Source organism: Lepidochelys kempii, chromosome 3 (assembly GCF_965140285.1).
Source record: "Lepidochelys kempii isolate rLepKem1 chromosome 3, rLepKem1.hap1, whole genome shotgun sequence".
Lineage (NCBI taxonomy): Eukaryota > Metazoa > Chordata > Testudines > Cheloniidae > Lepidochelys > Lepidochelys kempii.
The window spans coordinates 162,444,914-162,458,202 of NC_136382.1; the positions used below are offsets into that span (position 1 = coordinate 162,444,914).

General features: G+C 40.8%; 1 protein-coding gene across 9 annotated transcripts in view; it reads right to left on the reverse strand.

Annotated features, from left to right (window-relative positions):
* The window catches only part of MARK1 (microtubule affinity regulating kinase 1), a 119,263-nt gene that overhangs the window by 56,365 nt on the left and 49,609 nt on the right, over window positions 1–13,289 (reverse strand). For all 9 annotated transcript variants that reach the window (XM_073338840.2, XM_073338843.2, XM_073338839.2 and 6 more), the window contains exons 2-3: window positions 12,340–12,543; window positions 11,581–11,634 (exon numbers count right to left, since the gene is read on the reverse strand). In XM_073338840.2, the coding sequence (XP_073194941.1) occupies window positions 11,581–11,634; window positions 12,340–12,543 (258 nt within the window). The remainder of the gene's footprint in view (window positions 1–11,580; window positions 11,635–12,339; window positions 12,544–13,289) is intronic.

The following is a 13,289-nucleotide window of genomic DNA, read 5'->3' on the forward strand; positions in this document are numbered from 1 at the left end:
TCCCTACCAACCCTAATGTGTCGTATGCCCTTTCTTACCTTATTTGGTAAGCCATTGCTCCCTCCGCATTTAAATCCCCCCCCCGAATACTCACTTGTGTTGGGACTCAACTAAGAAGCTAGCAGATTACACTAAGGAAGATATAGATACTTGGAGATATTTTAGACAGAGCTGGTAGTGCCAGTATACTTAAGGTTGGCCAAGACACCTCCCAATAAAAAGCCCTGGTTAGCTGTTTTTAACAATGAGAGAGATTATTTAAAAATATATATGAGCAAAACAATGCCTTTCTCCTTTGTTCTTGGAAACACTGGAACTGATTTAGCGAAAATTATTATTATTTTGTAAAAACATCGCACAGCCTGAGGCAGATACATGGCATGGAAAATTTCCATCCAAACAGTCTGGCAAAGTTACAGGCATCCAATAATAGAATTGTATAATGGATAGTATTTGGCAGTCCAACGACAGACTTCACTACCAGCTCCACTGCTGCTAATAATAAAAAATGGACTGCCACCTACTTAAGGTAAAACATTGCAACGAACCACTTTTATCATTTCCAATTTGTCTTTTTCTCTAACAGCTTTTAAGCGTTTTTGCTCTATCTGCACTGGAGAAAATGTTCCCTACAATTCAGTTTTAAAATCAGTTGGGAGCACAATGTGGACAAACCTCAAGTAGCCAGAACCATTTGTATATCCTGTCTAGCTACACTTATTGTCAGAAGCCTTAACTTCACCTATCTTCAGAGGCCTTAACTACACTGGTTATAAAGACAGTTTCAGCTGCTAGAATCTGGTTTTTACTCGGGCTCCAATTGGTTTTAAAAGCAGTTTGAATTTTTGGGTAAATTTCCCCAGTGCAGGTAAGGTTTTTGGGATAAGGACTGTGTATTTTTTGTGTGTGTGTTTGAAAATCACATAATACACTGTGGGCTTAACCTAAAACAGGAACAACAACAACATGTTCAACCTGTTGAAAGTTTCTTACATTTTGAATAGGTTTGAAAAGTTCTAGAGAAAACATTCTATCAAATGTCAGACCACCTAACAGGAAACACACACGCAGAAATATATAAGTATGCCAGTATGAAAGAGTGAAATATGTAGGTTAGTCAAAATTATTTTTTAAAAGCACAAAGTATATGGGGTCCTAATTTGCATATAAGTTTAAAATATGTAGCTTTCAATGAGGTATTTTCGCCATTTACTCCAAAAACAAAAAGCAGATTGAAAAATGAGATTCTCTCAGGTGTAATCATCCTAAACTTCTGATGTTCAGAAAGTAGTAAAAACAATCCTAAAGCACATCACAAAAAGTCAAGCACTCTTCCGCAAACACCAGCTGGGTGCTTGACTGAAAAAGTCATTGCAATTCAGGAATATTATGTCCATATTTTCAACTTCTTGAAAACTACATTGAGCACAAGGATGATTGATTAAAACACAGTACACGTTTTACTACACAGGACTCTACAGGGAGCTTACAAAAGAAATTGTAAGTAGTTTTGGAGGTTCCTGAGATAGTATAGGTTACTACTGCTGGAATCTCAGTTGAAATCTTCCTTCATCTAATTAACAAAGAGCTGGAAGCACACAAGAAAAACAACTGAAAAGTGACTTAGAGATGTTATGGAACCTTTCCATTACTTAGCTAATAGTATGAGACAGTTTTTTCCTTCTCACAATTAATACTGAAAATTCAAATTTCTAACACAAATTTTTTTTTACATCAAAATGCTGAAAAATTGTGGATGTAAATTCAGAAATCTGTCAATTTTTTAAAAATATGCACTCCTGTCCAGCCAGCTCAGTTCTGATCGAGCCATAGCTCCACCACATTCAGACTGGGTATATCCAAAGCTCTGAAATAGTGCAAGTGCTGAAAAAATAAGAAAGCTGCCAAACCTGTATTGATATCTCAGGGCAGACAGAAATGCTAACTCAGAGTATGTCTACACTGCCATTAAAAATCTGCGGCTGGCCTGGGCCAGCTGACTTGGGCTCACAGGGCTCAGCTAAGGAGCCTTTTAATTGGGTGTAGACATTTGGGCTCGGGTTGGAGACTGGGCTCTAGGACCCTGTGAGGTAGGAGGGTCCCAAAGCCGGGGTTCCAGACAGAGCCCGAACATCTACACCACAATTAAGTGGCCCCTTAGTCTATGAGTCCGAGTCAGCTAGCAGGGGCCAGCTGCAGAAATCTAATTGCAGTGTAGACATACCCTCAATTAGTCAAGTTTATCTAGACTGGAGAGACTAATGTTGTGTTAGTGTGTTTTCCCTACAGAACTACAAGTTTTTCATTTTGGACAACATGTCTTTATGTCTGAAGAATAAATATGCTTGTGAAGTTAATCTCTCAGTATCTATTTTATGTTTCATTTTATAAAAATTGGAGTTGCTTCCTCCCCACCTCCCAGCACCAAAAACAAGTAGTGGGTTTTTTTGTTTTGCTTTTTGTTTTTTTTACAAGGGGGGTAAACACAACCCATGAACTAAGATCTGAGCCACGGGAAGTTTATTAGCTTCCAGTGCTGACACTTAGATACTGAGTATGACTGGTCAAACAGGATTTTAAAGAGTAATTGCATTCAAGTAGGTCAGCAGCTAGTACACTTCTGGGAGAGACATAATTTTCCCCAAGCAAAACAATCAAGTTTGTTAGTCATCTGCAAACAAGTCAGCTACACAGTTCTCACATTTGAAGCACAGGAATTAAGAATAAAAAAAAATACAAGTTCTCTCAGACATCCTGATTTTTTGTACCAGGATTTCCTATGTACACCTACTGTATGTTAATACATAATTCTTAAGCAAGCCATTTCGCAACACTATCATAAATCCAGGTTTCAGAGTAACAGCTGTGTTAGTCTGTATTCGCAAAAAGAAAAGGAGTACTTGTGGCACCTTAGAGACTAAACAATTTATTTGAGCATAAGCTTTCGTGAGCTACAGCTCACTTCATCGGATGCATCTTTTCTTTTTATCATAAATCCAGAATCCCCCAATACCAAATCTGAATGTCAGAATATTTTTTATTAATCAAACCGCTTTCCTAATCTTCCTCAGGACATAGTAAGAGTTTTATTGGGAAACAGGCATTGGTAAATATCTGAAGTTTGACCTTTAGACCTTCTTTTAAACTTCTCCATCAGGTCTTACTGTACCAGTTGGCCTTACTAAGCGAAAAAGCAACAGAAGTGAAACCTTCTAAGAGCTTGATTCTGGAAAGTGCTGAGCACCCTCAACTACCACAGATTTCAATGCGAATCAAGGGTATTCAGGACCTCTCAGGATTGAACTCCAAGAAAACAAGAGATTTCTTGGAATGCTGTGCTAAACAAATTCCAGAAACCAAAATAAATCAGTGTGAGACTCTGTAATTTCTTTTGACAGAAGTCTCATGACAATGGTGATTTCCTCCACTACAAATTGTTCTCTTCTTCAATTCTGCCATTTACCCAGCCAGGCAACTCTACTTCTTCTCCACCCTGACTGGCTCCCACAATCCCAGCCACCTATTTGCTATAGGACCCCTTCCTACTTCTTTCTGTAGAAAATTTTGCTGACTTTTTCAAACAGAAAAATGACAAGATTGATGTGATCTTCCCACTCTCCTTCCCTTTCCCTCCTACCACTTTCTCCTCCTCCCCGCATCACTGATGCGGAAGACCCTCATCTCCTCTCTTCCTCTAACTCCTCCACCTATCCCACTGACCCCATTCCATCTTGTCTCCTAATCTCTTACCCGACACTCATCCCTTCCTTAGCCTTAACCTCTCCCTCTCCTTAGGTTCCCTCCCATGACAATACAAGCATGATTTGGGGCTTGTCTACACTACCCTCCTTCTGTTGGTGGTGCGTGGCCTCACTAGGAGTGCTTCTGTCAACTTAAGAGGGGCTGTGTGGGGGACTGAGAGCCTGGGTATGACATTGCACTCCATATGATTCTATGAAAATATGCTAATAAGTGTGAATATAATGTAAGTGGAATATGCTTCATGGAAAAGGTCTCTCGTAAGGTATCATTACAAAGCTTATAATCTATTGTGTGTGGTCATCCTATTTGTATAAATGTATCATTCTTGTATCCGAAACTAGAAATATGAAATATAACTCTGAGGTCCTATTGTAATTATGCAAAGTGTGGGCCATTAATGGTGGTTTGGAATCTTGATGGCTCCCACCAACTAGGACAATTGGTTGTAAATGGCTCTGTTTACTTGCAAGCCTTCCTGTGAGTCAGACCAGGAAGAATGAAGGCTTGGGGTCTCCCAGGACATGTGATAATGTCACCTGTACTGGAATCCATCTTAAACCTGGTGCTTTTCCATTTAGGAGGAGAGGTGGGGACCCAGAGAGACAAAAGATTCCCGCCTTGTGCCAAAGCTATATAAGAGGGTGGAACAGAACAAAGGCTGCAGTCATGAGAAATCCCCTAGCTACCACCTGAGCTGGAACAAGGACTGTACCGGGAAAAGGATTGGGCCCAGACTAGGAAGGAGTCTAGTCTGTGAAAGAAGCTTAATGGAACGTCTCTGAGGGTGAGATTTACCTGTATTCAGTTTCTTAATTTATTAGGCTTAGACTTGCACATTTAGCTTTATTTTGCTTGGTAACTTACTTTGTTCTGTCTGTTATTACTTGGAACCACTTAAATCCTATTTTTTATATTTAATAAAATCACTTTTGTTTATTAATTGACCCAGAGTAAGTAAGTAATACCTGGGGGAGCAAACAGCTGTGCATCTCTCTCTATCAGTGTTATAGAGGGCGGACAATTTATGAGTTTACCCTGTATAAGCTTTATACAGGGTAAAACAGTTTTATTTGGCATTTGCATCCCATTGGGAGTTGGGTGTCTGGGTGCTGAAGACAGGAGCACTTCTTAAGCTGTTTTCAGTTAAGTCTGCAGCTTCGTGGTTCAGACCCTGGGTCTGTGCGTGGTTCAGACTGGCGTGTCTGGCTCAACAAGGCAGTGTTCTGGAGGCCCAAACTGGCATGGAAAACGGGCTCAGAGGTAGTCTCAGCACATCAGGTAACAGTCCCAAGGGGATCTCTGTGACCTAACCTGTCACACTGGGCTCTTAGCTCCATGTAGCTCCCCGTCACTGAGAGCCCAACTGCCCCACTGGGCTCTGGGGTCCCCGCCACCTGGAATGAGAAGCCTCTGGGTAGCAGCCGGGCTGGGAGCGGGGTAGGAGCCAGGAGGGCTGGGAACTGCACGGGAGCAGCCAGACTGGGTTCAGGGAGCCCAGAGGCCCCACCAGCCCCAGTGACAGCGCAGCTTTCTTGTCAATTTCATGGCTCCAGCACAGAGCCATGAAATTGACAAGAATGACAGCAACAACAGATGTATATACAGACACTGCGTCACATTAACTACACCGACGTAAGCCCTACGCCTCTTGTGGAGGTGGAGTTATAATGTCAGTGTAGTATGGCACTTACATCAGTGGGAGCAAGGCTATAGCGTGTATGCTACCATAATGAGGTGGACTTAAGATGCCTTATCACAACCTAACATTGTAGTGTAAACCAAACTTTAGTCTCTTCCATCCCAAAAAATCCCACTCGGACCACCCCACCTCTCTTTCATCTTGAATTTCATTGAACATGCTGTCTAAAACCGCCATCTGAAGTTTCTCCAAGACAATTCAATTTTAGATGCTCTGCAAACCATCTTCCACCCCTTGCGCTCTAGCTATCGAAGTATTTAACAACTTCTTCCCAGCCAGAATCCAGAACAAGTACTCTATTTGCATCTTTCTTTACCTGTTGGCTGCATCTGATGTCAACCACTATATTGTTCTTTTTAACATCTTGTCCTCCCTCTGCTTTAGTTACAGTCCTCTCCTACCAGCATACATCACTTAAAACATTTTGTACAGATACAGACAGACATCATCTTCCTTTCCAAATGCAAACAGATGGACATCGTACCAAAAGGACTGAAGGTAAAAAATCCATTACAATCTACAAACAACACAGACGATGCTGACAGCTTGTGCCACACGCTCTCAAAGAAACTGCGGAATCACCTGATCAACATCCTCTACAGCAAACAGAGAAAGATTAAGAATGAGCTCTCAAAAATGGATACTCTCATAAAAAAACAACCTTCCACACAAACTTCCTCGTGGCTGGACTTTACTAAAACTAGACAAGCCATTTACAACACACACTTTGCTTCTCTACAAAAGAAAAAGGACACTAAACTTTCTAAATTACTACATGCCACAAGGGGCCACAGCAATGGCTCCCTCAACCCACCCAGCAATATTGTTAACCTACCCAACTATACTCTCAGCCCAGCAGAAGCAGCTGTCCTATCTCGGGGCCTCTCTTTCTGCCCCTCCACCCCCACGAACACGATACAGTTCTGTGGTGACCTAGAATCCTATTTTCGATGTCTCTGACTCAAGGAATATTTCCAACATACCTCTGAACAACATACTAATCCACAGAGACCTCCCTACGAACACTACAAAAAGAAGGATTCTAGGTGGACTCCTCCTGAAGGTCGAAACAGCAGACTGGACTTCTACATAGAGTGCTTCCGCCGTCGTGCACGGGCTGAAATTGTGGAAAAGCAGCATCACTTGCCCCATAACCTCAGCTGTGCGGAACACAATGCCATCCACAGCCTCAGAAACAACTCTGACATCATAATCAAAAAGGCTGACAAAGGAGGTGCTGTTGTCATCATGAATAGGTCGGAATATGAACAAGAGGCTGCTCGGCAGCTCTCCAACACCACTTTCTACAAGCCATTAGCCTCTGATCCCACTGAGAGTTACCAAAAGAAACTACAGCATTTGCTCAAGAAACTCCCTGAAAAAGCACAAGATCAAATCCGCACAGACACACCCCTGGAACTCCGACCTGGGATATTCTATCTACTACCCAAGATCCATAAACCTGGAAATCCTGGGCGTCCCACCATCTCAGGCATTGGCACCCTGACAGCAGGATTGTCTGGCTATGTAGACTCCCTCCTCAGGCCCTACGCTACCAGCACTCCCAGCTACCTTCGAGACACCACTGACTTCCTGAGGAAACTACAATCCATCGGTGATCTTCCTGATAACACCATCCTGGCCACTATGGATGTAGAAGCCCTCTACACCAACATTCCACACAAAGATGGACTACAAGCCGTCAAGAACACTATCCCCGATAATGTCACGGCTAACCTGGTGGCTGAACTTCGTGACTTTGACCTTACCCATAACTATTTTACATTTGGGGACAATGTATACCTTCAGATCAGCGGCACTGCTATGGGTACCCGCATGGCCCCACAGTATGCCAACATTTTTATGGCTGGCTTAGAACAACGCTTCCTCAGCTCTCGTCCCCTAACGTCCCTACTCTATTTGCGCTATATTGATGACGACATCTTCATCATCTGGACCCATAGAAAAGAAGCCCTTGAGGAATTCCACCATGATTTCAACAATTTCCATCCCACCATCAGCCTCAGCCTGGTCCAGTCCACACAAGAGATCCACTTCCTGGACACTACAGTGCTAATAAACAATGGTCACATAAACACCACCCTATACCAGAAACCTACTGACCGCTATTCATACCTACATGCCTCCAGCTTTCACCCTGACCACACCACACGATCCATCGTCTACAGCCAAGCTCTGCGATACAACCGCATTTGCTCCAACCCCTCAGACAGAGACAAACACCTACAAGATCTCTATCAAACATTCTTAAAACTACAATACCCATCTGCGGAAGTGAAGAAACAGACTGATAGAGCCAGAAGAGTTCCCAGAAGTCACCTACTACAGGACAGGCCTAACAAAAGAAAATAACAGAACACCACTAGCCGTCACCTTCAGCTCCCAACTAAAACCCCTCCAACACATTATTAAGGATCTACAACCTATCCTGAAGGATGACCCAACACTCTCACAAATCTTGGGAGACAGGCCAATCCTTGCCTACAGACAGCCCCCCAACCTGAAGCAAATACTCACCAGCAACCACATACCACACAACAGAACCACTAACCCAGGAACCTATCCTTGCAACAAAGCCTGTTGCCAACTGTGCCCACATATCTATTCAGGGGACACCATCACAGGGCCTAATAACATCAGCCACACTATCAGAGGCTCGTTCACCTGCACATCCACCATCATGTGCCAGCAATGCCCCTCTGCCATGTACATTGGTCAAACTGGACAGTCTCTACGTAAAAGAATAAATGGACACAAATCAGATGTCAAGAATTATAACATTCATAAACCAGTCGGAGAACACTTCAATTTCTCTGTCACGCGATTACACACATGAAAGTTGCTATATTACAACAAAAAAACTTCAAATCCAGACTCCAGCGAGAAACTGTTGAATTGGAATTCATTTGCAAATTGGATACAATTAACTTAGGCTTGAATAGAGACTGGGAGTGGCTAAGTCATTATGCAAGGTAACTTATTTCCCCTTGTTTTTTCCTACCCCCCCCCAGACGTTCTTGTTAAACCCTGGATTTGTGCTGGAAATGGCCCACCTTGATTATCATACACATTGTAAGGAGAGTGGTCACTTTAGATAAGCTATTAGCAGCAGGAGAGTGTATTTGTGGGGGGGTGGGATGGGGGGTGAGAAAACCTGGATTTCTGCTGGAAATGGCCCACCTTGATTATCATACACATTGTAAGGAGAGTGGTCACTTTAGATAAGCTATTACCAGCAGGAGAGTGGGGTGGGAGGAGGTATTTTTTCATGCTTTGTGTGTATATAAGAAGATCTTCTACACTTTCCACAGTATGCATCCGATGAAGTGAGCTGTAGCTCACGAAAGCTTATGCTCAAATAAATTGGTTAGTCTCTAAGGTGCCACGAGTACTCCTTTTCTTTTTTTAAAACTTTAGTGTGGCATTCAGAGAGGGTCCTGCTCACTACCCCCTTCAACTTTGTGGGGCTCTCACAGGGCTCCATCCCTGGTCTCCTCTTCTTCTTCTACATATTATCTCTGGGCAATCTCATCCACAAACACAAATTCAGCTTTCATGTCTATACTGACTGGTAAATCTAACTCTCTACTCCGGACCTGTCTCTGCCTGTCCCAACTAAAAATCTCAGCCTTCCTGCCACCTCCTCATGGATGTTCTGCTGTCAGTTTAAAGTAATCATGACTAAAATAGAGTTCTTAATCTTTTCTCCATAAGCCCTTCCCCATCCTTCCTTTCTCAGTCACTGTGGACATCACCAACTTCTCTGTCACTCAGACCTATAAACTAGGTTTCCCTCAATTCAGCCCTTTCTAGTTCTTCATATTCAGGTACTGTATAAATCATATCACTATGTCCTGCATAATATCTTGAAGACTGAGTATTTTCTCTGTCCACATAGCTAAAATCCACAAACTACAGTCTAACCACCATTTTCCAACAAGCACCTTTGCATATTCTCTGATGCTGCCCCAATGAATATCCATGCAGCCACCTGACTATTCTCCTTCAAACCCTTCCTTTAAACTCTTCTTGATGTGATGACTTAAAAAAAGTGTCTCAAAAATGTACAGACAGCTGGTTTGTTGAGACCACTGTTTCATGCTGACCAATATCATTTCATTGTTTCCCTGTGCTTCTCTGGTCTATTTTATCTACCTGCTGTCTGCAGTCTTACACTTAGATTGTGATTTCTTCAGGGCATGGACTATCTGTTATATGGTTTTACAGTGACTAGCAAAATGGGGCCCTAGCCTCTAGGCACTAGCATAATGGAAAAACAATTGTGGCAACAACCAACAGTTTCAAATTAAAACATCACCTTCTCAGTCAAACCAGTTAGAGGTCAATCTCACATAGATAAACTGCATAGATTTTCATTATTTGTGTGTATGTCTCATCTATGTTAATATTAACATTAGACAGATAATTTACAGCTCTTCACTATCTCTAGAAACCAAATAGCAGTTCCTGGAGTCTTTCGGCTATAATGTTAGATAAAATATTTGTTCACCAAGTATCTTTCAGGTCAAGAGCTGCAAAGCAGCCCTGTGAGTCTGACGATGGAATTATGGAGGCAAGGGTTACCACCCTGATCTTGAGGAAACTAAATGCCTTCATTCATCGCTTCAAGCCCAGGTGCCATCCCCCTTTTTTCCCTTTTGTCTGAGAATTTTTGGCCATATATGAATAGCAAGTACAGTCTTGAAAAGTAGAACTAAGGTGAAGAACAAAATATTTCCTGCAAAATGACTGTTCAACAATTGGTTTAGTCAAAAAGGGTACCCTATGCAAATGCTGTCATTTCAGAATGTAACAATAAGCCATTGGGCAAATTTTCACATGCCTCAGCCACAAATTCTATTTAAAATTACAGGAAGAGAGGACAACTAGAAAATTTTTTGAGTAGGCTAGCATTTTTACAAAACACTAGCTAATCAGCATAAGTGTTTTCAGAGTGCATCTCTTGCTTTCTACTCATTTTTTAATCCCTTCTTCTCACGAAATTCATCCATCCTAACACAAAGGCTAAATAACTAAGCTTTATATGAGGAACTGAACAAAGATGAGAGAGCTGAATTCACCCCAGCAACAGACAGGAGATGCACCCCAAATGGTCCCTTCTTAGCTAGCGTAAGTGGCATTAGCATGAAGATTACCTTTGTGGGGTATAGAAGCTCCCCATACGGTTGTTCCAATCTACTATGGAACTTAATTAGGAAGGATAGAGGGCTTTTGTATGGATTTTCCATATTTGGGTGAACTTAAACCTTAAAGAAACACTGGAAAACGGTCAAAATTTAGGACACATGATCTGTCATGCACATACTTAAAAAAAAAAAAAAAAAAATCAACTCTTCACTGAAAACCAGAAGCTCCGAGTTGGCCCACCATGGGCAAATACAGTTATCACAACAATATGGACGGCCTATAAGGGGTTTATGAATAGTTTGTACTAACCAGAGAAACAGGAAGCCAGACAAACAAACCAGCAGTTTCTGTAACCACTTAAGGAATTTCTGTAAGATTATATATAAGCAAAGTAATTGACAAGAATCCCTTGAGTAACAAATATTTTTTAATAAAATTGAAATATACACAAACAGAGCTTCAAGTCAATTAAGCCTTAGTAACTTTGACTCCTCAAAATGTGTTTCATTATTATGGAAAATCCAACAGGACAAGTTAAATTAGGGAAAACTACTGCTCCCTAGATTTTAAGTGAGGAGATAGACATTTTTATATAGAATTATTCTACGTTTGATTGGTAGCAAAACTTTAAATGACAGTTTTCAGACCCAGCAAAACAAAACCCGCCGGGGGGGGGGGGAGGGAAGGGGAAGAGGGAGATGAGGATAGAAGTGAGCAACATTCAACTAAGAACCATGTACAAAAACTATTGTCAGCACAATTAGGACTCCAGATACAGCTAGGTATGTGAGGTAGCAGGATACCACTTTATCCCTCAGCAGCATACATGCAATAATAGTCAGCACAACCAAAGATTTCTGATTTTTGATATAAAGGGTCAAAAAATCATCTTTACTTTCCTTGGCAGCATAGTTCAATTGTTTACAAAATTACAAAGGTTCCATACTTACCTTTTGTAGACTGGTAGGATTTAGCTGGGTTTTATCTATTATTTTCACAGCAACCTAGGGGAAAAACAGGTATTACTAAACTTGTGAAAAGCTCTGACAACAATGTGCACGTTAGTAGCTAAACACATTGCGTATCTAATGTGCACACACATAGCTATAAAAGTGTGCGTACAATGAGCACATTTGCCAATCTATCTTCCACACCATCTAGCAGAATTTCTTAATAAGAATCCAGCTGTGCTTTATCACTTTTCATTGCAGCTTCAGTAGCATACAGTCAGTTTTACACTCCTTCCAGCACTGTGGAAAATGCAACATTGCACAGAAACACTGGCGAGATCCCAACAACAAGATATTTTCGTTTTCTTTTGGAGGTGCCTGAATTTTTTTCAACGGGGGAGAGAGGGAAGGAGAAGGGAGAGGGAGAGGCTGGGAGTGAGGAGGGAAGAGAAAAGGACAGAAAGAATTTTTTTTCCTGAAACTAACAAATAATAATAAAAAACAACCTAATACCTGACTTAAAACTATACAGCCTCTCCAAAAAAAAGTTTTCAGAAAAGAGTTTTCAGTACAGAAATGAAAATTCTATCTTCACACATACTGTGACTGGTTCTATTTTCTTTGCATTACATTTTTCAATATTAAACAAGTCTTTCAATAATCAAGGATGCAGTTGGAAACAATGTTAGGAACATTTATTAGAAGACTACACATGAAGGCAATACAAAATACTTCACTAGCCACACTCAAAAAGCTTACTTCTCTTCCAGTAAGAACATGTCTTGCCAGCTTCACTTTGGCAAAATTTCCCTTTCCTATTGTTTTTAGTAAGCGATAATTTCCAATGTGAGGGTGTTCTTCATTTGTAGATGTAATTGAGTTTCTACATCTGGGGATGTTTTGTCTGCTACTCGATTTGGTGGGCTGGACATGTGGTTCAGCGTATCCATCCACAGAGGTATGCTATAAGGAAACAAAACAAAACCACACAGGTTTTAAACAGTTACAAAATATTTTAAGAGTAAAAATCTGAGTCCGCAATTTTTAAAAAACTTGATCAATAATTTTCAACTGTAGCTTAAGCAGATTTGTTGCCACTGGGTGAAGTTTGATTTATACATCAAGAAAGAAATTCAGAGGTGCACTAGAGCTGCTTCTAAATGTAATCAAGAGTGATATTTAGACTCATCAAAAACCATTAAAGCATATACAGTTTTTTCTTCAAATATGAGAGAGTGCTATTAAAACAGAACAAATTGTGATATAGTGTGTATTTGTTAATTATCAAATCTTGATGTAAGCATCTTTAAGACCTTAAAAAATTCAAAAGAACTTTCATCTTTAAACAGTCACCCTTATTTTCCTGGAAGTTATGAATAAAAAGTAAATTTTTCCAAATTGCAAGAAAGATGGATTTATCATTTGTCTGAAAATGTTCCCACTAAAACAGTACTTGAGATGAAGGAGAATAAAATCTTAAAAGCCAGCTTTGCTCCAAGAATATTTTTACTTTCATAACTTGTACTTCCACACTTTCTCTAGAAAAAAAAATCTGACGTTATTAGGACCCTAGTTTTAATAAAATGGGCTGTTTTCTATCAAAAAATATTCCCACATCTATTAAGTCCATTGCTAATAAGTCACCAAAACAAAGAAATAAAAAGGCTGTGCTGACCACCAGTAACAGTATCACAGTTCTACTGTGAAAG